The sequence below is a fragment of the Cydia amplana genome, chromosome 12 (genome assembly GCF_948474715.1).
Source record: "Cydia amplana chromosome 12, ilCydAmpl1.1, whole genome shotgun sequence".
Taxonomy (NCBI): domain Eukaryota; kingdom Metazoa; phylum Arthropoda; class Insecta; order Lepidoptera; family Tortricidae; genus Cydia; species Cydia amplana.
Genome location: NC_086080.1, coordinates 170,031 through 197,414, shown reverse-complemented (window position 1 = coordinate 197,414; position 27,384 = coordinate 170,031). Strand labels below are relative to the sequence as shown.

Here is a 27,384-nt window from a genome sequence, read left to right as displayed (position 1 = left end):
CTATTTAGGCACATGTATTTAGGAATAACTATTAAATGAATAAATGATGTACAGGTGTGACTAAAAGATGTTTCTTTTTAGTGTAGGTAACTATAATATAAGTACGTACGAGTAAGTATTACAAGAAGTGTCAAGTACACTTGCCTGGCGTTTGTTCTGATATTATACAGTAGACTTATGATATCGCTACGCGCTACGATGTGCTACGCCGTAGAACTGCTACGCAAGCGACCGCTACACCGCTACTGTTACGGTGAGGAGGAGGGGATTATTGGCATCCTAGAACCAGTCATTGGCACATTTATTGTCTATTGCCTCACTGTATACTACTGAATGTATGTAATGTACCAATCATTAGAAGGGTGCCAATAATAAGTAATGAAATAAAACACAATAGTTTAAAACAAATGTCAGACTAGCTTGCAATGGCTGATGCAAGACGAGTCTACGCATTTGCGTGTATTGTCTACCACGACACGACACGACACGACAACGACACAATCACGACACGAACTATGAACACACCACTATATCCGAACACTTATAACAGAACATACAAATAATCTTCAAAATATACTCTGTGGGTATATGAACATTTTCATATTTTTTTATAAAAACACTTAGACATATAGCTACTAGTTATCTAAGCTACGTATGTATATTTGTTATTACTTGTGAACACGCTACGATATTAAATATATAATATTTATATATGAAATCACAACGCTACCGATATTATAAGAAGTACTTGAAATGTAAGAAAAAATGCTATGTTTACATGATTCGATCAAGTTCAAATATGTTAAGTATTCATTAGGCTACTTATCTACGTTATCTATTTCCTAATATTTTGTGAGTATGCATTTTTCGTGATATACGTTACAATGTAACATTAACTAGATGTTTTCATAACAAGCCTTTGAGCGCTACGTTGTAATTTAAAACTTTATTATTCCTATTAAAAGGTAAGGATATATACGTAATTTTATGTTGCTATAGTACCTATAGTTCTATTTATATAATTATTATAGTTTATTAAAAAGTTATTAATTATATTACCAAAATGTTACACGTTGTCCGGCACACGACTATGTTGACTAGACTTTTCTAAGCTATGTATGTGATCCCATTACACTTGTCGTCATTATTACACATATACTTACCTATTACATATATTATATTATACACATACATCCAATATTTGTACCTACCGACGCTACAGCATCTCCGTATTCATTGCCCGAGAATACAGAAATGCACGTCGAATATTTGAAATTATATATCTTACATAATTAATTATATGTACAAGGGGTTTGCGTATTATATGTCGCGTAAAGCATACTTCAATGAAGTAACAGTATTGCACAATTCAGTTATAGTCTTCCCAGCATAATATCATATTTACACAACATACACTTTATTATTATACTACGCCTAATATATATATTAAATGTCATACATTTTTCTCGCATATAACTTTGAGAAAGATTATAACATGTTTATGACATATTTCGCGAGTATGTTTTGAATACACGTACTATTTACAGGCGTCTCGTAAGATGAGTAAAATGTATATAAAATAATAATTCCTTATCTTATTCCCTTGTGTCAATAAGTATCCAGAAGCGGAGGTAAGTAAACAACATCAAATCTCAGATTAGGTACCTTACTTACACTTACAGCTCACAGCTACAATAAATGTTTGGCTTGCCTTCTATTACACTTTCTCTAGGTAAAGGAAGCAGTACATTTTTACAAAGGCATTACTTAAATATTATCTTTGGTTCGTTACAATGAGTTGCTAAAAATCGTTAACATAATAGTTTAGATCTAGAGATTAAGCGTCTTGAAACTGGTTAAAATGAGCAGATCTGAATTAAAGAGATTGTTACATAAATCATTAATTTAAGCTTATAAACAACACAACGCTATAACATCGCTATGTAAATAATTAACCAAATCAGTGTCCCTCGATAAGATATCTTTTCGAGGGTCTACTGTATATTTAGTTGAATTAAATTGAAATGAGATTAATACAATGTTGACTAGTGCTAGTAATGGCCTGTTCTAAACTAGATTGTAAATAGAGAATAAATTAAGTATAAAATTATAGGGCAACACGAAATTACATTAACTCTAATGGATTCCAGATCGTGACAATAAGCGGTGGCCCACCAACCGACATTTTATTTATGTAAATTCAAGTCTAAGCAGCGTTAGCAGAAGTAAAATATTAGGTCTGGAATCTATCGAGGTCTGGTCAATAAATCGTGGCAGCAGAATACCTACCTAATTGCACCCGCCTGCACATAAGTATTTACTTTTTAATTCATGGGTTTGTTGCATAACAAGATGGGTAGTATCTTCGGCTACCATCTGCCACGTGTATCTAACTGAAGATGGTGTTTGTGTGTCACACCAGCCACTCGGTGGGCGGCTTGGCGTAAAGCGGCGGTGCCCGGTCCCGTCACAGGCTGCAGAGCGTCGCGTCCGCTGGAGGTATCGTCGTCACCTCCGGATTCATGATAGTCTTGATGCGCTGCCAACCAAGCACGTTGTTAGGACACTTTCAGTAAGTACCTACTTACTTAACAGAAATATTAAGGAGACGAGGCCATCATGGGAAATACTTATCGCCGTATTCATTATTACGGCGATCACGGCGATGACAGTTGTTTTGCTTTAGGAACGTATAGTGTAGTCAACTAGTTACGTTCACTGACTTTTATTTAACCTGTCGTATTTGAGGTCAAACATCGTTGGTTTAAACGTCAGTCTTGCCCGCTCAGGCTGTCGGCAGTCGAGCACAAAATACGTTCTCGAAAAAAGGCAAAAAAATTGCTCAAAGTTCGGTCAGGATCCTCATCATACACAGACAAGAGGCTAAATCCGACCGACTACTTTGTTTTCTGCCCTAGTCTGAGGGCCACCACCACCACCACCACAAAACCACCCAAAAACTATGTACTTCGCGTGTGATATTAAATTTATCTGCCCAACGCAGTGTTGTGTGAGATGCTAAATTAGTGCTCGCTATAAACAATGACTGACAGGGAGACTACGCAGGTTCGATATAATAGAATAACTCACGTTGTAGAAGTTCCCTGGTGTGATGAGGAACTTGTAGATGATGTAGAGCGGGATGGCGGAGACGGTGGTCCCTGTCAGCAGCCAGCCGACCTGGATGGACCAGGCGGGGTACGTGTACTCGCCGCCCAGCATCTCCTCGTGCGCCAGCAGCGAGAACACGAACAGCACCAGCAGGAACACGGGACTATGGGGACATAAGTACATCAAGAGAAATACATTGATATTGCTTAAAATTTGGTACATAATAAGATATTGCAAAGCTTGATAGAGGTTCAAGGAAAGTGGAAACTGTTTACTTGCACACGGGCGCCCTCGACAGCGACACCCACCTGATGTAGGACCAGCAGGCGCGCCAGAACCAGCCCGGCTCATGCCCCAGCATGGTCTTCACGTCCTGCGAGAAGCGGCCCACGCCGTACACCCAGCAGACGCCGGCCGCCTCCGCGAACACCACGAACAGGATGGCCAGCCCCGGCCCGTACACGTTCAGCAGGTCCACCAGGTACACCCCGCCCTACAACACAGCCAAACGTAACATAAACACATAAATAGAGAGCGAATACGTGATTAACCTATTATCAATCAGGACAACTATTACTGAATTACGAATGGAAACATCTGACGAAATATTTGAACGTCAACTGAGGGTCCTTTTATTGAATAATCCACTTTATTCAGTAAATGAGTATATGACTTTGACATTTGAAATTGTAAATTGAATCGTGTAAATTTGACATGTTCTCATTTATTGATATTCAACGTAATGTATACCATATTTATTGTATTTAGAACATGACGATCATTAAGAGATACTCGTACTTAGTTATTCCCGTATTTTGTTTTGACATGAATTGATAAAATTGTTGACAGAAGATTGATTATTTTTAAGACATTTTTAATTTGTATCTAATAAATAATATCATGTTAATGTTAATGACGATCATAATATAAATTCATGTAGATTAGTTTAGCATAATTTATAATGTAATTTCATATTATGAGAATAAATATCTAAATCTAAATCTATTCGGGTTCAATATACATATAGGTATGTTTGATAGCGCGTTTTTCGAACTTGCCTTGGACGACGCCTAAAGGCCGGCAACGCACTTACCTACAACCCCTCTTGTGTTACGGATGTCCGTGGGCGACGGTAATCGCTTAACATCAGGCGATTCGTAACATAAACGATGCTACGATGAAAATGGCGCTTCCACTTCCATATCAGATCAGAGACTAAGTATATACTGAACTGAAAGATTCGAGACAGTGTTGAAATTAACACCGAGCACAATTAGCTTGACTTATTTGATTGCAAATGAATGAATGAATGAATGAATGAATGATAATTTATTCGAAACACACATACACAACAACACTAAAATAGGCTTAAATCTAGGTAAATTAGTAGGTAAGTAACAGTGCTGCGAGGGGTTCCAGAAAAGGATAACACTCAGCATGTGTCGTAGGCGTCGTAGCAGTGTACCCATTGACACTTAAAACAAACACAAAACAACACAGAACATAAAAACAAAACCGAAGCAGAATACAACAGAATGTGCAGTTGACACTGTAATTTATTTATAAAACCGGGACATGTTTATTTATAAATATTTGGACAATACATAAATAGATACATATATCTATATAAACTCTATAACACAGAGGTCGGTATAAATACAGGTGAGGGTAGGTCGGCTAGGTGGAGATCGTTTGTTCCTTGAGAAGGTGTAGTTTCAGTTTAGATTTGAACACGTATAGTGAACTGGCATTTCTTATTGGTGGCGGGAGGTTGTTCCAGCACCGCGTGGCTGCGTACCGGAAGCTGCCACGGAAACTAGCCGACCTGTGTCTTGGACAGATGAGGCGGGAGGCTTGCCTTACGTGTTTACGGGAGAACGTGAGTCTTTCATAGAGGTACGATGGTTGTTTGGTCAGCATAATCCCGAACAAGAGGGAAGCAAAGTGTAATTTTCTACGGGCCTCCATCTTAAGCATATTGCCACTATTTAAAAACGGCGTCACATGTGTTCGCGGTGGAATCGGAAAACAGAATCTGGCACAAGCATTCTGAAGCCTCTGTAGCTGAGTTTTTGTACGAGATAACAAGCAGTTTCCAATTACCGTATCCGCGTAGTTTAGTTTAGACAATACAAGGGTGTCACAAAGTTTTATTCGCATGTCAACACTTAAATAGTTCCGAATCTTGTATAAAACTGTGAGGCGGTAAAAACAATTACGTACAGTTTCTAGAGCGTGATTTTCAAACTGCAGTTTCTCATCCATAATTACTCCCAGGTTTCTGGCTTCTGACACGCGAGGAATGATTTCGTCTAGAATACGGACCTGTGGGTTGCGTAGTATTGTATTTGCCATTTGATGTTTCGTACCTAGTATTAAAAACTTTGATTTCAAGGGATTCAGAACTAAACTGTTTTTCTTAGACCAGTATGCAACCTGATCAAATAGGTTTTTATTGCGTCTAAATTAAGCACCCTAAACACTAAAGAAACCACTGTAGGGTCTGTAGGTACCCAAACATGAGCGCATCAATAAACGCCACTCCGCCTAATAGAAACCCTTGATTTCAGCGCCCGTGGAACAGCGTCTCATCCATCTCCCTACATTTACACCTCCTCGTCCATTACCCGCTATCAGCGCATTACAATAACTAAATAATTCATTCGCTCTTGCAATGACCGCGATAGTGACCGGACGAACGCGCCGATAAATTGCTGGGGAACACCGAAGGGGGCACGGTTTCGATGGCGCTAGGGTTTGCAAGATCCGTCAATTTTTCGGATCCGGATATTTCGGATATTAAAATTTGACGGATCCGGATATCCGGATAATTCGGATAATACGGATCTGTATCAAGAAAGGTGACGAAATTTACAACTTACATACAAGGAACAGCTAGTAAAATGTAAAATGTTCATATTTTAGTTAATTACAATTATTAATAATTATTATTATTATCTCAAAACGATATATGTATAATAAGATATTCAGTGTAGTCTTAATTAGGTGTTCCTATTAATAATATTATGATTATTATACATTTTTTTTAGGAGGCCGTCGATTCGTAACCGAAAACGCCAAAAATGAAGTAATTAAAGCAAATTTATTTCTATATATCTGCTCAGAAGAATTAATTCTAAAGGTGCCTAAAAACACCGCTTTAACTTCGGCGTTTTTTCTTAAATTTGCCATTATAAGCTCACAAAATAGAAAATGGAGAAAAAGTTACATTTATGTACTTTTATTATTTTATACCGTTACCGGTGTGGTGTGATATAATTTATACTATTAAAAAACGTACTTCCTTTACCTTGGTAAAATAGCTATACCTTCAGTCGTTCGACTGAGAAAAATGGTTTAGAAAAAGTATCTAACTCATTTTTTCAGTCCCCATTACAACAATCTTCCATTATAGGTATATATAAATCCAGTTAATTACTGCAAAATAATGTAAAATTACTACAAAAGTTTCGGGAAATTAAGAAATTTGGGCTACAGCTTCTTAATAACGAGAAAAAAATATCAATATTAGTTACTCAGCAGCACATCAAGCACATGTTATTTATGTTAACAGAAGACTGGGAACCGACACGATAACACAAAAAAGTCACTGATAACAACACGCACAAGCACTAATGATGTTCCAGGTAGACGACCCAAAGGCGACTGAGCGAAAACCTGATAACAATTACTTTAAAACATACAAATATTTACCCTTATTCCAGTCAGGAGGCATGCAGGTAGCTCGTTTTAATACTGTTACTGTTACTACTGTTTAGTTTAAGCAATATTTTTATTTATTTTATGACGTTATCGCGTACCAATAACGCGACCAATGCAATATTTAACGGATCCGTGAGATCCGAAATATCCGGATCCTATGAGACGTTGGATCCGGATCTTAGATTTTACGGATATCCGGATATTTCGGATATCCGGATATCCGGATCTCAAACCCTAGATGGCGCCAAAACCGCGTGTATTGGATTGCTTAAGACGTTTTCTTTTCTACACACTCAAAACTTTATAATGTGCAGAAAAGAAAATGTGATCGAGCGCGTGAATGTATGGCTAATTTTTTGGTACATAGTCTGCAGCCTTAAACGTTGTACGGATTACAATAAATGTTATATCATCATCGGGATCGGCCACTTCAAGATGGGAATCGTACTTCGACGACCAACCCAAAACGTTTGGAAATCAAGTTAGCAATCCAATGCAACGATTTGTGGCCGTGAAATCAGATCCCGGGATTCGCAGGTCAGCTTCCTAACTCCATGTGAGACTATTGAAAGTTACAAATTGTGTGAAATGTGAGAGCCCCTCATATCCGTCTTGTGGTTCCGCAATTGGGTCATTCGCAGAATAAGACAAAAAATACACATACAAGTGCGATAGTTTTGATAGCAAGTGCGATAGTCGCTTTACACAGTAGGTACCTACTATATGCAATTAATACCTATACCCTATCCTATAATGTCCTTTAATCTAATCTAGCTTTTACCCCTAGTCTAATAAAAGCCTTTGTTGTAAAAAGTATCTTTATAATTGAAATTTTATTTGTTAACCAAATTTTTTTTAATTGGGTTGAATCTAATCTAGATTTTACCTCCCAGTCTAATAAAAGCCTTTGTTGTAAAAAGTATATCTTTATAATTGAAATTTTATTTGATAACCAAATTTTTTTGAATTGGGTTCGGATTAATTGATTTAATATTGGATCCAATACTTAACCGGCCAAATGTAGGCTAATTAAAAGCAGTTGATTAAATCTCATTAATCACCATCAATTACAATTTTTTTTTGCTCCGTTTCGATATTACGAAGCGAAAAAAACATGCAAGGAGAATACGATGATAACTTTCACAATATCGTAATTCTTGACAACATACCACTGAGATCTTAGGTATAACATAAAATAAAGTAACCGTAACTCTATTAGCTAGTTTAAAAGTCAAAAGTTAAGTGTATTTTACTTGACTGTTAACAAACGGGTAGGCTTCCAAAGCCTCCAGTGCCCGTGGCCGGAGTCGAACCGGCGACTACAAGACACATAGTTGTGTGAATTATTTTCAAATAGATAATTTATTGTTGCAAAATGGCGCGGTTTTGGTATGAGATGCAATGCCAATTCACAACATTCAGGATCGAGCATAAATATCTATACTCGCCGGTAATAAACGGTACAATACGATAAAATAACCAAAGGATATCACGCACTGGACTGACCTTATGCTGCAGCAATGGCGGAATCCTCTCGATGCGACTGGTTCTTCTTTTACGTTCAGCACCTTTTCTTCTTTCACACACCGGCCGGCGGTACGTTAAATAGTCTTAGGCCTTTTGTCACGCACGATATATCACTAAAACACTTAGTTTTGGAGGCTTAAAACATATAAAGCGATTTAAATCGATAGCGGTCGAAACGTATGCCGCGGCGTTTCGCTAGTTCTCGTTTTCGCCAACAGAGGCGCTGCTGAGGCGTTGTCCTTAGCGTGTCGTCCGAGCAGTTTCGGACGATCCTATTGGCTAAAATGTCAATATTGTATCGTTGTGAAGTGCGTTTTGGCTTTGCATCGATAAACGGTAGAAGCGCGCGGAATTTTGATTAATTACTTAAAAACTAAACGGTAAGAACGGAACATTCCGCCCACCAAAATACCAATGGGATTTTCCCGAATGAAAAAGAAAACGTTACTTAACTATTGGTAAAAATACGATTTACGAAACTAATCTTAAAACTAGGGAACGTTGTTAATGGGAGCGATTATTCGGATGGAAGGGGACATAGTTTGACCAGGGGCCTTTTAACTAAGTTATCCTTCGCGGTTCGCACGGTAGCTACCCGAACTACTCCGTCAGGTCCGTTATGGAGAGAGACAACTCGTCCCAACGGCCAATGAAGAGGAGGTCGGTTCTCGTCTTTGATAAGTACGATTGAATTTACGGTTAACGGTGTTGAGTCTTTGGTCCATTTTGCCCGCAGAGTTAAGGCGTGTAGGTACTCATTTTGCCAGCGTTTCCAGAACTGCTGTTGGAACGCTTGGATGAGCTGCCATCGGTTTAGTCGATTAAGTTTAACGTCCGCGTAGTCAGAGTCTGGCACTGCGGTCAGGGGTTCTAATGTCAGGAAGTGACCGGGTGTGAGGACGTTCAGATCGTTAGGGTCGGAACTTAAAGGACACAAAGGCCTCGAGTTCATAATCGATTCAATTTGGGTGAAACATGTCGATAATTGTTCGAAGGTTAAGACCTGGTCGCCAACGATGCGATATAAATGTGTCTTGGCGGCCTTAATCTGGATCTCCCATATCCCTCCAAAGTGTGGAGCGGACGGGGGGTTGCGTTTGAAAGTGATACGTTCTGCGTGCGAGGCTCGTTCGATACATGCCGCTAGTTGTGAGCTCGCGCCGACAAAGTTAGTACCACAATCCGAATGTATGACGTTACAACGGCCACGGCGGGAAACGAAACGACGTAAGGCTGCGATGAAGCCATCGGTTGATAGCGTTGACACTACCTCCAAGTGCACGGCCTTTGTGCTTAGGCACACAAACAGGCATAAGTAAGCCTTGTCGATTTTCGCACCGCGATGGGATCCGAGTTTGATGCGAAATGGACCACCGAAATCAACGCCGACTACAGAGAACGGTTTAGCCTGATTGACTCGAAAGTCAGGAAGGTCGCTCATGAACGGTTGCAGAGGCTGCGGATGAAGACGATAGCAACGGATGCATTTCGAAAGCTGGTGTCGTATCGCTCGCCTAGCCGCGAGGATCCAGAATTGTTGCAGGACTAAATAATGAGTCGTATTTAGACCAGGGTGAAAGGTTTTCCGATGGACGGATTCGATTACGCGTGTCGTAAGTACACACTTTCTAGGCAATAAGGCAGGGTGCTTATGTTCGAATTCTAAGCCGGAGCGCGCGAGTCGTCCGCCCACCCTGAGAATGCCTTGGTCGTCTAGGAACGGATTTAGTTTGCGAAGACTACGAGGTAGCTGTTTTCGCAACCTAAGTTTCGATATGACATCGGAAAAATGACGATCTTGGAAATGCTTGACGATTTCTAGTAGCGCGCGATGGCGCTCGATGTCCGTTATGAGCAAGCTTTCAGATCGTGAAGCGGTGCTACGCGCGTTGGTACAAAACCTACGCACGTAAGCTAGAATGCGACAGACTTTGTCCAACGACGAATATCTCTCTAACAGCTGATCGATTATTGACGTTTGCTTGATAGGTTCGGTTTGGCTTGTTACGAGAGTTACACGACGCTGTTCGGAAAGTACGACGTTATCGGTGTTGCGATCTTTCGATAGATCTGTTGGCCATTCAGACGGTGAGTGAGAGAGCCACTCTGGGCCCGCCCACCATAGCGTATTGGTGAGAAGTTCCCGAGGCATCTGCCCTCGTGAACAGATATCTGCGGGATTCGTTCCAGAGGGAACGTGTCTCCAGCAAGCGGTAGGAACGATGTCCTGCACGTGGCTAACACGATTTGCGACGAATGTCACCCAACGAGAGGACGGAGCGCGTAACCAAGCCAATGTAACGGTTGAGTCGCACCAAAGGTAAGTTTCTTCGACAGGCAGCCGCAGCGTGTCCTTGACGAACTTGATGAGATCTGCAAGCAGGACTGCTGCGCACAATTCTAATCTGGGCAAAGATTGTTTCCGGAGGGGACAAACTCTCGCCTTTGCGCAAACGAGGTGGACGCGAACGGATCCATCAGACTCGGTGACACGTAGATATACGACGGCGCCATACGCTACCTCAGAACTGTCACAAAATCCGTGCAACTGATACGATTGAGCACCTTCGATGGTGAATTTGCGAGGGATTTTCAGATCTCTAACTTGAGGAAGTTGCTGAGAGAAATTGCTCCATTGGGACACAATTTCCGGAGGAGGAGTTTCATCCCACGAAGAGCCGAGAATCCAAAGTTTTTGGTTCAAGGCTTTGGCTTGGATTGTCAATGGAGACAAGAAACCCAAAGGGTCGAAGATTCTGGCGACCTCACCTAGAATCGTTCGTTTGGTACACGGTCGATTGGAAGGTTGGACGTTAAAAACGAACGAGTCTGAAGCGGGTTCCCATTTAAGGCCAAGGACCTTAACGGTGGTGTCTTCGGCTTCGGTAAATGCGATGGCGTCCGAGAGACACATTTCCGAGGGCAAATCCTTAAGAAGTTCGGGTTGATTGCTTACCCATTTTCGTAGCTCGAAAGCGCCGAGCTTGAAAAGTGCGATAACCTGTGACTTGATGTCACAAGCGTCATCCAGCGAAGAACTTCCGGTAACGACGTCATCGACGTAAATATCGGAAGTTAGAACGGTTTTGGCCTTCGGGTACTTATGACCTTCATCGTTGGCCAATTGCTGGATCGTTCGGCAAGCAAGAAACGGAGCCGAGGAGACCCCGTACGTTACGGTGTTCAATACGTATTCCTGAAGAGGCTCATCTGGGTGAACTCGCCAGAGAATACGCTGGTAATCCCGGTGATGCGGAGCAACGGTAATTTGACGGTACATTTGGCGCACGTCGGCCATAAAGACCACTTCGTGCTCCCGGTAATGAAGAAGAATCTCCGCAATGTTGGATTGTAACTTTGGGCCTGTTAATAGCGAGTCGTTAAGCGATTTGGAATGCGCATCTCTAGCTGAAGCGTCAAAAACAACGCGAAGCTTCGTTGTGGCGCTCTCGGGGCGCAAAATGCAGTGATGCGGCACATAAAACTTGCCTTGACCCATGTGCTTAGCAGGCACCAAAGTCATGTGACCACTTTCGATGTAGTCGGTCATGAAATCAACATATTGTTGTTTCAAGTCTGGATCACGAGAAAGGCGCTTTTCGATAGCATGGAAGCGTCGTAACGCTATCTCCCGAGAGCCTTCAAACACAGGCTCAGCGTTATCTTTGAAGGGGAGACAGACGACGTACCTACCAGTCTCGTCACGGTAATGCTCGTTTGTGAAACTATTTTCACAGAGCTGTTCATCTGGGGTTAATCGGGAAGAATGTGGAACGGTATCGATTTCCCAGAAGCGTTGAACGATATTGTTTAAGCTGTCATCCTTATTAGGTGTAGGTACACTTAATAAAGACGACGATGCTAGTCGGATTCTTCCGACAATCAGCCATCCGAAGACAGAGTTGAGAGCACGCGGTTTATTGACGCAGCGTTTCAAACGTTGGTCGAGAAGTGACTCAGCAAAGACATCGGCAGCGAGCAAGACATCAATTGGACCAGGAATATCAAAACCAGGATCAGCTAACGGTAATGTTTTGAGTTCTTCCCATCCACTCGTATTGAGTCTTCCGATTGGTTGTTCATCACAAATGTGCGGTGAAACAAACATTTCCAGGCGAAAATGTACGGTATCCTTGGCACCTATATCGCATGTGACCTTGCCAGTCACTGTTGCGGGTGCACCTCCTAGGCCGCAGGGCCCCTCACTAGTCGGTGTAGGCTCCAACTTTAGCCGTTGAGCCGCTTGTGTAGTGAGAAGATTGTTTTGACTCCCGGCGTCCAATAACGCCCGGAATGTCTGAAACTCGCCTGAAGCATCACGAATTTGGACGAGCGCGGTTGCCAGTAGCACGGTCGTATTCGAAGGTGAATTGGACGGAGTCAACGATTCTTTAGCCAGTAAGACGACTGAGCTTGATTTTTCACCAGAAGGTTCAGGATTGCTGGCAGCCTGCTCTCGGTGCAACAGAGTGTGGTGCTTCCGCTTGCATTTCTGACAAGAGAATATCGATGTGCATTGTCGCACTGAATGAGACGCGTTAAGACAGTTGTAGCACCATTTCCTCTCCGTGGTAATAGCCATTCGTTCATCCACCGATTTAGCTATAAAGTCCTTGCAGGCTGATATGTTGTGCTCTTCACCACAGAAGGAACATTTTCGGACAACTTTCGGAGTTCCCGAAACTTTCGGTTTCACCTCTTGTTTGTCACCACCCTTTGGAAGGGGGTTCACGGTAGGAGAGAGGAGTGTATGCGTGACGCTATGTCGCTTCGGTTTCTGTAAAGTTCCCGTTGCCTCTTTAGAAGTATTCGCGTTTTTAGAAGTAACGGCGGTAAAGTGCGTATCGCGCAACAAAGCTTCGCTTTTCGCGTGTAAAAATGCCCTAATTTGCTTGTACTGAGGCATCTCCACGTTGGTGTGTTTCTCCTCAAACTCGCGTCGCAGCTTTGTATCTAACTTGGCTAGAATATTATAACATAGGACAAAGTCCCAATGTTCGGTCGGTAACTTCAACTGTTTTAAAATAGTTAGATTTTCATCGATTGTATCTAGCGCGTGTCGAAAATCTTGAGCGCTAGTCGTTTTAAAACTGACATCTAAAATGTCACGCCAACACGTAAAAGCTAAGTCGCGTTTGTCCTCGTAACGGGACTTGAGAGCCTCGTATGCACTTGAATAATGTTCACTTGCAACAGGAAACGTTCTGATTAACGATAAAGCGTCACCGCGTAAAACGGACACTAAATAATGAAATTTCTCAATTTCACTCAAAAGGGTCGATTCGTGAATAAGCGCATTGTAAGTCGCGATGAACTCGGGCCATTCCTTAATAGTACCCGAAAAAGTCGGTAGCGAAATTTTTGGAAGTCGCATATTACTACTATGCGAACCCGGTGTTATGTCCTGTCTCGAAATACCCGGTTGTTGAGACGAACACGGTGAAAATTTACGCTGTAAGGCCACTACGTTAAAATACGCTTCGTCGAATCGTTCCTGAATTTCGTTCTCACTGTCGTCGACCTCACCATCCCCTAATAGATCCGAAATGATAAGATGAGACTCTTGAAAACTATCAGCGATATTTTTTATCTCCTGACAATATGAAAGAAATAATTCAACTTGTGAATCATCGGTATTGGCTAAGGTCCCTATTTCCAAAGCCTTCGCTATACGGTTATACGCTATAGTTCGTTTACGTCGTAAACTCGGTAAATTGTTGACAGTGTAAGTTGTATCAGTACCTTTTTTACCTACACTGGATTTAGATTTACGCCTTGTTAGGTAAGACATTGTTTAAGGTTAGAAAACAATGTTTACTAAATACGCAATAATATACGCTAAAACAACAAGCTCGTATTTAAAAACACTATACGTTATCAGTGATAGCACAATAAAAACAGCGTCGATGTTTGTATAACGCGGCAACTATTAAAACCGGCACCCCGAGTTCGCGGAATTAATGTAGTAAAATTAATCAATTTAGTCAATTTATACGAAAATGAACTCAAAAGGCACTCGGTACGGTTATCGATAATCGGTAAAGTCGATAGAAAATAAAATGAAAGAAAGTCCAGTATAAAAATGTTATAACACGAAATTAATTTGAGAAATCCGGAACTACTAAAGTGAATATCTAATTAAACGTTTACAATACCTATCTTCCGTTAAAGTTATTAATACGATAAGTTGGATTTCCAAAATATAATGACAATTTCCAATACGGTAAGTCGAGCGGTAAGAAATAAGAAAATTAGTCGAGTTATAAGAAATCCGAACACCTGTGTACAAAACACGCTCAAGACCCGAGTCGACGTATGCTACGCCTCGGACGAGGGGTCAAGTTATGTGGTTCTTTGAACAAAGGGAGAAGGCCAACGAAAGGCGTGATTGAACTACGTACAAAACTCCGTAAGACGGAGGTCTCGTTACACTGGGAAGTTAATTCTCAGAATACCCGTAGGTAGGAAATATTGTACCTAAGTTGTAGTTTTCGTTACAAAATTATAGGATTAGGTACTTAACAATTCGGTTATAAATGATTCGGTATATTTCGATAGTTTTAGTGAAATGATTAAGCAGTTTTAAATTCGGTAGACGGTGGAGTAAGCGAGACAACATGAACCAAAGACTATGATTTTAACTTCGTAATTACGCGATAGATTGACGTTGCAATTCGTTTACACGGTAGGAAAGGATATTAAACGAGTATTAACGACAATGTTAGAAAGGTTACGAAGTGAAATTGGTACTTGGTAGGCCGTGTGAATAGAGGTCAAAAGGTCGTTCCCTGGTTTCGGCACCAACATATGTTGCAAAATGGCGCGGTTTTGGTATGAGATGCAATGCCAATTCACAACATTCAGGATCGAGCATAAATATCTATACTCGCCGGTAATAAACGGTACAATACGATAAAATAACCAAAGGATATCACGCACTGGACTGACCTTATGCTGCAGCAATGGCGGAATCCTCTCGATGCGACTGGTTCTTCTTTTACGTTCAGCACCTTTTCTTCTTTCACACACCGGCCGGCGGTACGTTAAATAGTCTTAGGCCTTTTGTCACGCACGATATATCACTAAAACACTTAGTTTTGGAGGCTTAAAACATATAAAGCGATTTAAATCGATAGCGGTCGAAACGTATGCCGCGGCGTTTCGCTAGTTCTCGTTTTCGCCAACAGAGGCGCTGCTGAGGCGTTGTCCTTAGCGTGTCGTCCGAGCAGTTTCGGACGATCCTATTGGCTAAAATGTCAATATTGTATCGTTGTGAAGTGCGTTTTGGCTTTGCATCGATAAACGGTAGAAGCGCGCGGAATTTTGATTAATTACTTAAAAACTAAACGGTAAGAACGGAACATTTATTATTGCATTTCAAAGTATGTATTTTATTTATCAATTAATTAGGTTTGTTCGGTAGTTAGTTATTCAAACGAGCAAGTTTGCAAGAGCTACTCTAGAATAAGTAGTTGAAAAATCTGAGAAATGATATTAAGATGAGATTGATAAGGGGATGCAAAAAACGCAAACTGCGCAAAAAGAAATTGGAAGTCGTTCGGCATGATCCTGTGTTCTCGCGACGTTGCGAGGTGGTCCTGGTGCGGACGGTGTGGCCTTTAATATAGAATAATAGGGTCTGGTGTTGCTTGACCGAGTCATTTTTTTAATGTGGTACTCTGGTGCCTTCAATAATAAGGGTAAAATAATAATATACACAAATGTCACGCATGATATTTAATCAGCTCTTTATGCGACGATTTTTTTAGCAGCAGTATACCTAAGTATATGTATATATTAAGTATTATTTTATTTATTTCGGGTTACGAGTTCATGTAGTAATAAAACATAATTTTTCTTAACATTGTAAATGAAATTAATTAGGTAAGTATAATGAAAAACACCACATTGTTAGGAAACAGATGACATCAGGATGTCAAGTTCACGATGCAAACTTCTCGGTTAATTAGCTAATTAAATATAATTTCATATTTTGTTTGTCTACAGTTATTTTTATTCTTTGCCTGGAGAAATACTTACAACAGGTTGGTATTGCGTTAGCCATTTGCATGAATCCTTATAAAAATTCTGAGTTCGAATTCGTGAGGTCTGTGCTGTGACGATCGAGGAATACTTATAGAAAATCCGGTTCTAGTACCCAGACCCGGAGCATGTCATACTTACAAAGGTGCAGGTGGGTAACGCGCAGATGTAGATGAGGCACAATAGCACAGCGACGAATATCTCCCGGTGTCGGCCCAGCGCGCGCGGGTACTCGTCGCAGAGCGCCGTCGTCACCGCCTCCAGACCTACGCGTGCCGCACAACTAGGTATTAATACTGCTTCATTATTGTATGTCAAAATACAGATCATCAAGCATCACACTGTAGGTGTGTAAGGAACATAAGTTATTCCCTGCCCTGCCTTGCCGGGCTTGTCCAAGGATTGACAAAATGATGTATCTTAAAACTGATACATGTCCAGCGTGGTAAAGTGCTCCAAAATCAAATTATGAAACGTTCTTTGGGAAAAACTAAGTAAGATACTAGGAGATTGTGTTTATAACACATTGACAACGTAATATATTGGGAGCATTATATCGACAGACAAGTTCAGGCTGTTATGGTGTGAATGTTATTTATCAGAGTCTGGTCCCGATTATGACACGTGGGGTAAAATACTAATACGTGGGGTAATAATGTCGTGGTGGCGATGGCCTCGGGGTTCATGATGAACACCAACCCCAGGCCCTCAAGTCGCACCTCCTCGATGCTCACGTTGTTGAAGGGTTACCTCCGAAGGTGCTGTCCAGGCCAAGCGTGATGAGCATGAGGAAGAAGATGATGGCCCAGAAGACGGAGCCCGTCATGGTGGCGATGGCCTCGGGGTACACGATGAACACCAGCCCAGGCCCTTCTAGGCCCACCTCCTCGATGCTCTTGTTCTGCACGTGCGCCATGTACCTGCTCACAGAAAAGAAACCACAGGTAAAGCGCCAAAAGGTGAACTGACTATCTGTGGTAACCTGAGTTACACTTAATTTCGGAAAACTTTGCCACATACACCACGCCTAATTTACGATTCTACACTTTTATTCTGTGGGTAATGTACCTGACAAACTTTTATATTTGTCGTTTTGTGATCTTCGCGGTAACAGTTGCGGATAAACTTGTTAAAGGAGAATTCTCACCCCAGCACGGAGAAGATGACAAAACCAGCGAGGAAACTAGTCAAGCAGTTGATGGAGGACGTGACGAGTGCGTCGCGGTAGCAATTGTTGTTGAACTTGTTGTAGGAAGACAGTGCGAGCAGCGTGCCGAACCCCGGGCCCAGCGAGAAGAAGATTTGAGATGCTGCGTCGATCCACACCTGCCAACATGACTCATTATAATATACCTACAATGAAGTAACTCAGACGGATTGTCCCTCTTGTCACAGACTCACCTTAGAGTTTTTGAGCTTATGCCACTCGGGAGTGAGGTAGTAGCGGATGCCTTCGGTGGCGCCAGGCAGGGTGACTCCCCGCGCCAGCAGGATCAGCAGCACCACGTATGGCGCCAACGCTGTCACCCACACCACCTGACACAACAATAATACCGGGTTCAACCACGATATAATTATCATCCTGCCATCTATCTGGCCATGATTTCATATGTGTAGGTATGTTTGTTGTGATAAGCCACCCCCAAACTTTTTCATAGACTTTTCGTTGTATGCTGGTTACACAAATCTCTGTTGTGACATTTCGGTGGGACATCAGTTATCTGCGACCACGACCAGTGAAACCTGCGTCAAAACGTCGGAAATAAAGGTTATAAAGGTAACAAAAATTCGCAATAGACCCGGTCTTAACACCTTGGTGGACACTACGAGTACATGCCTATAGGCGTAATCCCATTGTTCTTTCTATTGTCTGGCGTACTGTTAAGCATGTGTTCAAAACGCATTTTAAAGCATATGTATGTGAAACAAAAATGCCAAGAGGAATGGGAATAGGTGCCTTCACGTATATTAAATATAAAAAAAATATTTTAATACGATCAAAGGCTGACTTTGAGACTTTGAGATTCCATATAAGCCTATGTATTTCGCTCGAAGATTTCGACACCAGCCCTTGAGTCCTCTGACGGCTCTGACACAAGTTAATGTTCTAATTTTGTTGCTCACGGCTGATTAAGAAAGCATACCTACCTTGCCGGCACTGCGCACGCCCTTCCAAAGCGAGAAGTAGACGAGCACGAACACCCCGAACACGCAGAGTGCTAGCGATGGCTTGATGGGGCCCATGTCGTCCAGCCCGTTGGACCGCTGCTGCTCCAGCACGTTGCGTCTGCGCACAGCGATGAATTACAATCACAAATAACTGGAAACAAGGCAAGAATTTGGATAAAATCTCGAAGGGGCGGACCGGGCGGACCTATCTTGAACGCGTAACGTGTTTCCTATTCCCGATTGATTTATAGAATTCCAACATACTCGTACCTACTTTTAGAATGAAGCTGGCATATTCGGTGTAGGCCAGGTGATACTCACTCAAAGAACTCCTTGGCGGGGGTGGAAGCGTTGGGGTTGGTCTGCTGCGCGGTGACGGGGGAGCAGAGGGGGGTGTTCCACGGGTTGTCGCAGCTGGTCCAGGGCAGCTCGGAGTTAATGGAGGCCAGGGAGGCCACCAGGTAGTACACCGCCCAGCCGATGATGGTGTTGTAGTACATGCCCATGTAGATGTCGATCATGCAGATTGCGTAACCGACTCCTGGTAGCAAACACTCATTTTAATCTCGTGCACAATTTGAATTTAAAATTTGTAAATACGTAGAATGAATAACAGGTGCGATTGCAGTTTGTTATCTGTTGGTGTTCGGCACAATAGGTAGGTATGGTTAATTAATTAAGATACGTATGTGCTTCTTTGCTAGCTACAGGTGAAAAAGTTGTTGTATTAAATGTGTCCGTACATCAACCGTACAATCAAAAACAAATGTCACTGATATGAAATTATTAAAAAGCATGTCATCAAACTTATAATTCACATCGTAAGTCCGAAGAGGCCATAAAGGACAATGATTGTAGCAGACAGACGGGCAAAGTAGGATTAATAAATTCAGAGCGGGCCGCACGCCGCACGCCGCACCCGAAGCCTGTACAAAGATGCACACAAAAAGCAGGCGATAAGCGCAGAGCCTTTGAACCTTATACGCTTTTTATTACCCACCCATTCTAGGTATTTGTAGGTACTACCACTACACTACAGAGTCACACACTACTAGAAAGAATAATAATTATTTTGAAAGTCTTGATGATATTTTAAATGAAACGGTAAGGAAAAAAAGAAAAATATACGATACAGCATTGCGCATTAAATACCATATACCTATTAATACCTAATGAGAGGTCAAATTTATATTTTTGAGATATGTTATTGAACATGACTTAATTCTAGACTATAATGTACACCTATTTTGTGTTGATTACGTAAATTACGTTGTACAACTGAGTAAGTAAGTAACTTGTCAGAATAAAATAAGTAAGTAATCATTTTAATCTAATATCATTAGTCTAATAAGCTAATATCATGGACAATAAATAGTTTAACACTGATTAAAGCTTTCACGATTTTTACACAATCATTATTAAATTGTTGTTTGAGTGTAAATCGAATATTAGTGTTAGTTAGTGTTGTGCAAAGAGTAGTATAGTATTGACATGCAGTGTTGTGTGCCGACAGAGTAACATCCTAGTGCGCAAAACGGTCAAGCTGATAAACAAGATCAAGTGCGGGTAGTTCGAAATCCTCGCGCGGTTAATAGTTCGTTTTTTTAGCATTAGAAATAAGGTAAACAAACTTGATGTCTTTTAATTGAAAAACATATTTTAAAAATAAGTTACGGTAAATATGTAACAATTATGGATCTAATACGATCTTTTATAGTCTTCTGCTTTCATAAGTAATAGTTATTGATTTTTAAAAAGTGTTATTCAATTAAAAGACATGTCAAAATCGCTTACCCTCTTTCAAGTTCTTTCTAATGCTAAAAAAACCGGCCAAGTGCGAGTCGGACTCGCGCACGGAGGGTTCCGCACCATCAACAAAAAATAGAGCAAAACAAGCAAAAAAAACCGGCCAAGTGCGAGTCGGACTCGCGCACGGAGGGTTCCGCATCATCGTTTGTTGTATGGGAGCCCCACTTAAATCTTTATTTTATTCTGTTTTTAGTATTTGTTGTTATAGCGGCCACAGAAATACATCATCTGTGAAAATTTCAACTGTCTAGCTATCACGGTTCGTGAGATACAGCCTGGTGACAGACGGACGGACGGACAGCGGAGTCTTAGTAATAGGGTGCCGTTTTTAGGGTTCCGTAGCCAAATGGCAAAAAACGGAACCCTTATAGATTCGTCATGTCTGTCTGTCTGTCTGTCTGTCCGTCTGTCCGTCTGTCCGTCTGTCCGTCTGTCTGTCCGTCCGTACGTCACAGCCACTTTTCTCCGAAACTATAACTATAAACTATACTGTTGAAACTTGGTAAGTAGATGTATTCTGTGAACCGCATTAAGATTTTCATACAAAAATAGAAAAAAAACAATAAATTTTTGGGGTTCCCCATACTTCGAACTGAAACTCAAAATTTTTTTTTCATCAAACCCATACGTGTGGGGTATCTATGGATAGGTCTTCAAAAATGATATTGAGGTTTCTAATATCATTTTTTTCTAAACTGAATAGTTTGCGCGAGAGACACTTCCAAAGTGGTAAAATGTGTGTCCCCCCCCCCCCTGTAACTTCTAAAATAAGAGAATGATAAAACTAAAAAAAATATATGATGTACATTACCATGCAAACTTCCACCGAAAATTGGTTTGAACGAGATCTAGTAAGTAGTTTTTTTTTATACGTCATAAATCGCCTAAATACGGAACCCTTCATGGGCGAGTCCGACTCGCACTTGGCCGCTTTTACCCTTTGGGTACGGAACCCTAAAAACGAACTATAGAAGATGTTGATGTCAACTTTAGCCAGTCTTCTCCGAGACCACGGGGACAACGCCGTCCTCGAAACGTCGGAGGTAAATCTTACGATACGAGTAAAACTTAAATACGCGATTAAGTCCCGTTGTACCACGTTGTACAATTTAATAATAAATAGTTTGTTACATTTGAATGGTCTCTATTGTTTATGTAATATCCCCGCCTGCCTTCGTAAAATAGAGGTACTTAGTAGCATTTATATGCCGCGGCGCCGGCAAACGAAAGAGTTAAATCGACAAGGCACTAAATTGTCACAAATCCGATCATCGCGAGCACAAAACGAATCCAGCAGCCCGAGAACTAATAACAAATCCACACCAATTCAATTAGGCGGCGTGTAAACTTGGCGGCAACTTGTGACGTTTCGGCCGCCAGCCCGCCATCTTGGATCAAATCAGCGCCATCTGTCAGCAATCAAATGATGCTGCGCCGGTAATTAGTTTATGAGTGCGATAACAGATTGGAAAATCTAATAATAACGCTGCGAGTGTGAGATTGAATTTGCTTTGCAGAATACAGAATGATTTTCATCACACCCTTCATTTGTCATACACGACTGAATGCTGTGATAGTTGAGGTCATTCTTAACGCATTTTGTTATGAGAGCAATCTAAAAATAAATAAAAAATATACTTGGCTATTTCGTACCTTTCGTTGCAACTGAATAAGGCATTAAATGGGTGAGACAAAGATTTTTCGCGATGTCTAGGTTAGTGCCATAGTAGGTAAAAAGTTGAACAGTACGACATACGAAACTTTCACCTCACTATTGCTAGAGGTTGAAATAGGTACTTAACTCAAATAACACCGAACTACCTGCATGTACGTATAAAATATCTTGTACAGTGCAATGCCAAGCAGTGTGGAGGAATAAATATGTACAGAAACTGATTTAGAAGATGGTATTTTAGGTACCTACTAATAATGATTATACTTACCTACGTATAGGTATGGGCACTAGAGTTGAAGTCACGCAACAAAACAACAACACAATCATGTAATGACAGCGAGATCGTACCGATAGCAAGTTGAACCGCCAACTACAAGGTGGAACAAATAGTATTTTATTGTGCGATTGAGTTTTGTTGTGTGTGTAATCAGTATATATTACTATCTAACCATTTTACTTTGACTGGCCGTAATTATCAATGTTTAACACATCTCATACCAATGGCCCACACTGTTAACTGTACATCGGTGGAACTTATGCCTTTTGTAATAAGGTCCAACTCCACCGATGTATAGTTAGGGGTGTTGCACAACATAAAAGAGACATAAATATCGTTTATCAGTTATCACGTTTAATGCAACATATGTGTGTTCCTTCCATGGGGAGTTAGGAAAGCATCAGTGAGGGCGATGATTGTGCATCGATGGCAGCATCAGGGACAAGCTGCTGATAGCGTTTATGACGCGTTTTTATGAAGGATGAAATTCCAATTGCTGTCCGAGTGCGGGCAAACGAACCAGTGTAGGTACTTACATAATAGTTATGAGTTAGGATCATGAAGATTTACGTGTTTGTTTTAGTCGAGGCCTACTCTACAATAATGAACACCTAATATTATATACTACAACGCCCCTTCTTTCTTAGGGTTGCATTGCATAGTTAACCAGAACCCTTATACATTTTAGTCAGCAGTTGATAACTAATCCAAGAGGTTAGTATTCTGGCTTCAGTACCTACTTACTCAAATAACCTCCATTGCAGCTCTGTATTCTCGTCGTGGTCGAGAACACCCCAGGCATGCATGTCACTCATGTTTAACTTATGTATATGTATAATTAAATACAGTATATTCACTTAAATGGCTAGGTCACGTTATACCGGATCCCTTAAGAAGACAAGCGTTCGCGCATCAAATGAAAACAGACGGAACTTCTCAAAGGCAATCGCGGGAATTTATAGACTTGATGCGGGAACCACCGAATATGGGCCGGCTAATGTACAGTGACAATGAATAAGTATAAGTCATTTATTTGCGAAAGATAGGATATACATAGGATGTTACAGTTCATAGTTAAGTGAGTCAAGTTACCTTGTCAAACAGTCACATGCATATCCCATACTTATAGGTACTTGATGTATACATATCCCATCTTCCCATACTTGTCGTTGCACTTGGCATGGAAACTTTGTGAAGTTTATATTGTAAACGTAGTGAAGTCTAAAACAATAGTGTTTGATTAGAACTACCCCCCCCCCCCTTCCAAGACAGCCACCATTACAACTTACATTGTGCATTTTGCATAAAAGTTCTTTTAAAAAGCTCTAACAGAAGTTGTCTAAAGAATTGTTCGTATTATTTAAGACTCGACAAGTTTTCTTGCTGGGAAGGACCCTGTGATTGGTCAAATTACGATGTTGGTCGCTGACGGCAGGGGCGAGGGCCCTGCGCGGGCTCCGGGGCGCCGCTAATAGAGCACGATGATCTTATTCTTATAAACTTACTTTTCGAAGTTTTCGGGATTTGGAAATAAATACTCGCTTTAAATATTCTGAACTAAGATAAAACACGTTTTGTCTGAAATGCCGGCAGACAGGTGTTGTAAAGGGCCCGAAAACAAGGAGAACTTAAATTTATACGTACTTACTGAAATTTTTATATATGCAACGTTCATTTTCAATCGATTAATAGAAACGATGGATTATAAAATAGCACGCAAGTATGCAGATTATAGTGGTTCCACTAAGTTTAATAAACATAACTTAATGTAAAAAAGTACTTAACCTACTTATTTACTTACCTACTTTAAGGTTTTTGATTTTAAATCATCTTCTATTAAAACTTTATCAACTTTATATTGATATAGGTGAAAAGTTGGTGATTGGTGATCCAAAAAAGCGGCCAAGTGCGAGTCGGACTCGCCCATGAAGGGTTCCGTATTTAGGCGATTTATGACGTATTAAAAAAAACTACTTACTAGATCTCGTTCAAACCAATTTTCGGTGGAAGTTTACACGGTAATGTACATCATATATTTTTTTTAGTTTTATCATTCTGTTATTTTAGAAGTTACGGGGGGGGGGGGGGGGGCACACATTTTACCACTTTGGAAGTGTCTCTCGCGCATACTATTCAGTTTAGAAAAAAATGATATTAGAAACCTCAATATCATTTTTGAAGACCTATCCATAGATACCCCACACGTATAGGTTTGATGAAAAAAAAATTTTGAGTTTCAGTTCTAAGTATAGGGAACCCCAAAAATTTATTGTTTTTTTTCTATTTTTGTGTGAAAATCTTAATGCGGTTCACAGAATACATCTACTTACCAAGTTTCAACAGTATAGTTCTTATAGTTTCGGAGAAAAGTGACTGTGACATACACGGACAGACGGACAGACAGACAGACATGACGAATCTATAAGGGTTCCGTTTTTTGCCATTTGGCTACGGAACCCTAAAAAGAGCTACGATTTTTTTAAAACTCGGTTTATTGAACCCACTTCACCTTAACTCAAGTGCTATCTCTGTAGAATATTAAGTCAACGTCATAAATATAATATATATATATATATTTTTTTTAAATATAATTATACCTATTATATGTTGCCAAAGGACCTAAAATATCCAGATCTATGCCCGTACGAACTTAATAACAAAATTAGTAACCTATGTACCTACTCGTATTCACATATTTTTATTTAACCTTGATCTTAAAAACTATTCATACTTTTAAATAAACTGCGGTGGTATTAATTCCCAGTATAGTAATACCGTGAGTAATACCACAGAATAACAAATAATAATTATATAATGCCGGTTCCGGGGCACTTCTAGATCGGTTTTTTTTTCAATTGGACTAGTAATATTTTTTATTTACCTAAAACATCAATAATGACTACTATACCTACTTAACATTATAAATAAGAAATTAATCTATTTGGCTGTCTGTTACTTAGAAGAAATATTCAGCAGACCAGCACTAGTTGGCATAGATGAACTGTCCGCTGCCCCCCGGGCCCGCTCGGAGCGCGGGGCATGGTCTGGAGCGCCCTGCTAATATTTGCGCTGCGGATTGAGGAATGGCGTCGAAGCCGACGTGCGTAGTGCGTAGCCGCTATACCTAGTCTCTTTTACAAATACTAGGAACGCTCACGAATGACCCTTCTTTTAGAAGTTACAGGGGGGGGGGGGGGGACACACATTTTACCACTTTGGAAGTGTCTCTCGCGCAAACTATTCAGTTTAGAAAAAAATGATATTAGAAACCTCAATATCATTTTTGAAGACCTATCCATAGATACCCCACACGTATGGGTTTGATGAAAAAACATTTTTAGAGTTTCAGTTCTAAGTATGGGGAACCCCAAAAATTTATTGTTTTTTTTCTATTGTTGTGTGAAAATCTTAATGCTGTTCACAGAATACATCTACTTACCAAGTTTCAACAGTATAGTTCTTATAGTTTCGGAGAAAAGTGACTGTGACATACGGACGGACAGACGGACAGACAGACAGACAGACAGACATGACGAATCTATAAGGGTTCCGTATTTGCCATTTGGCTACGGAACCCTAAAAACCACAAATGTTGTAGCTATACATATATAGTAAATTGAGGAAACTTTTTTACAGTTTTTTTTAAATAAAACGACACCCTTTTTTAATACGCCCAAATATGTCAAGTAGACAGTCAAGAGCAATTTTTTAAATGTCTAAATTTTGTAATCTTTCTTCAATCCTCGTAGAGAAGCAAGAACTACTCTACGAGGATTGTATCCACAGTCGAAATGCCTTAGTCCACTTGTCAAATAGACGCTAGAACAAGACAGAGCCGATTGCTGGCTCGCAGTAAACGCGGCCCTTTATAAATATACAGCAGGCAATGCTTTTAACGTGCTGCTTAAAATGTATGAACGCCAACAGCGGTCACATTTGTTTGGCGAGTGATAGCTTTTAGCACGAGAGGGTCTCGGACTACTAGCGGGGAGATTGGGACTCACCACTATAGTTACCCCATGTTTAGGGTACTTCGTGGGTACCAACCTCATTAAAAATAGCGTCAAATAATTGAAAACCTTTTAACTTTTGTTTGTGATATTATTCGCGTTCTCGAATTAGCATTAATTTAAATATGCATTTCAGACAATTTGCTACTTATGAGTTTCATCAGAGTTGTACGAAAAGCTCCACATTTATCAGTAGGTATAACAAGACGATTGTTGCAGTAGTGCCTTCTCAGAATTGATGGCAAATTTTTGAAACTTAATAGAAAAAGCTTAAAGTTTTGTTCTTGTTCTTTATATGTGATAAAGTGATCAGTATGTTTGATTACCTACCTACCTCAACAAAAACCATATTTACTCATAAAATAATAGTAAATTGTGTAAAAAGGTGGTAAAAAGGGAGCAAAATGACATATTTACGGCGAGGTCGTACATTGAATACTATACGAGACGAAGGATTTTATAATAGAAATACTGAGCGTAGTGAGGTATTCAAGTGTGTTACGCCCAAGATGTAAATATAATTATTATTCGCGAATTCCCAGCGGATTATAAGTTATTGGTTGTAGTTCTTATGATTATCCTCGGTCGGTATCAGCAATGTTTAAAGCTACTTTGATTTATTTGTAAAAGCCTGAATGGCGGAGCCCGCGCCGCGGGGCCTTTCAACATGTACCTATCTTATCTATCGGCTCGGAACCACTTTCATAAATAAGCTATTGATCAATGAATTTTATTTTATCGTAATTGATGTCGCTTTTCAAAGTTTATAGAGAGGTTAGATAGGAACAGACACAGATTATATAATAGGAACAGGTAAGATTTTTATTTACAATTAGGTGATGTGATCTTGTTTGAACAGTCGACTAAAGTTCATACTCATCATCATCTTCCTCGCGTTGTCCCGGCATTTTTGCCACGGCTCATGGGATCCTGGGGTCCGCTTGGCAACTAATCCCAGTAATTGGCGTGGGCACTAGTTTTTACGAAAGCGACTGCCATCTGTCCTTCCAACCCAGAGGGTAAACTAGGCCCGTATTGGG

General features: G+C 40.6%; 1 protein-coding gene across 1 annotated transcript in view; it reads right to left on the bottom strand.

The window, feature by feature from the left end:
- Window positions 1-2,408: 2,408 nt before the first annotated feature.
- Window positions 2,409-27,384, bottom strand: part of LOC134652813 (sodium-dependent serotonin transporter) — a 56,099-nt gene continuing 31,123 nt past the window's right edge. The window contains exons 5-13 of the mRNA XM_063507986.1: window positions 18,895-19,114; window positions 18,553-18,691; window positions 17,806-17,940; window positions 17,552-17,730; window positions 17,155-17,324; window positions 16,546-16,670; window positions 3,420-3,604; window positions 3,091-3,274; window positions 2,409-2,539 (exon numbers count right to left, since the gene is read on the bottom strand). Of these exons, the coding sequence (XP_063364056.1) occupies window positions 2,468-2,539; window positions 3,091-3,274; window positions 3,420-3,604; window positions 16,546-16,670; window positions 17,155-17,324; window positions 17,552-17,730; window positions 17,806-17,940; window positions 18,553-18,691; window positions 18,895-19,114 (1,409 nt within the window). The 3' untranslated portion in view covers window positions 2,409-2,467. The remainder of the gene's footprint in view (window positions 2,540-3,090; window positions 3,275-3,419; window positions 3,605-16,545; window positions 16,671-17,154; window positions 17,325-17,551; window positions 17,731-17,805; window positions 17,941-18,552; window positions 18,692-18,894; window positions 19,115-27,384) is intronic.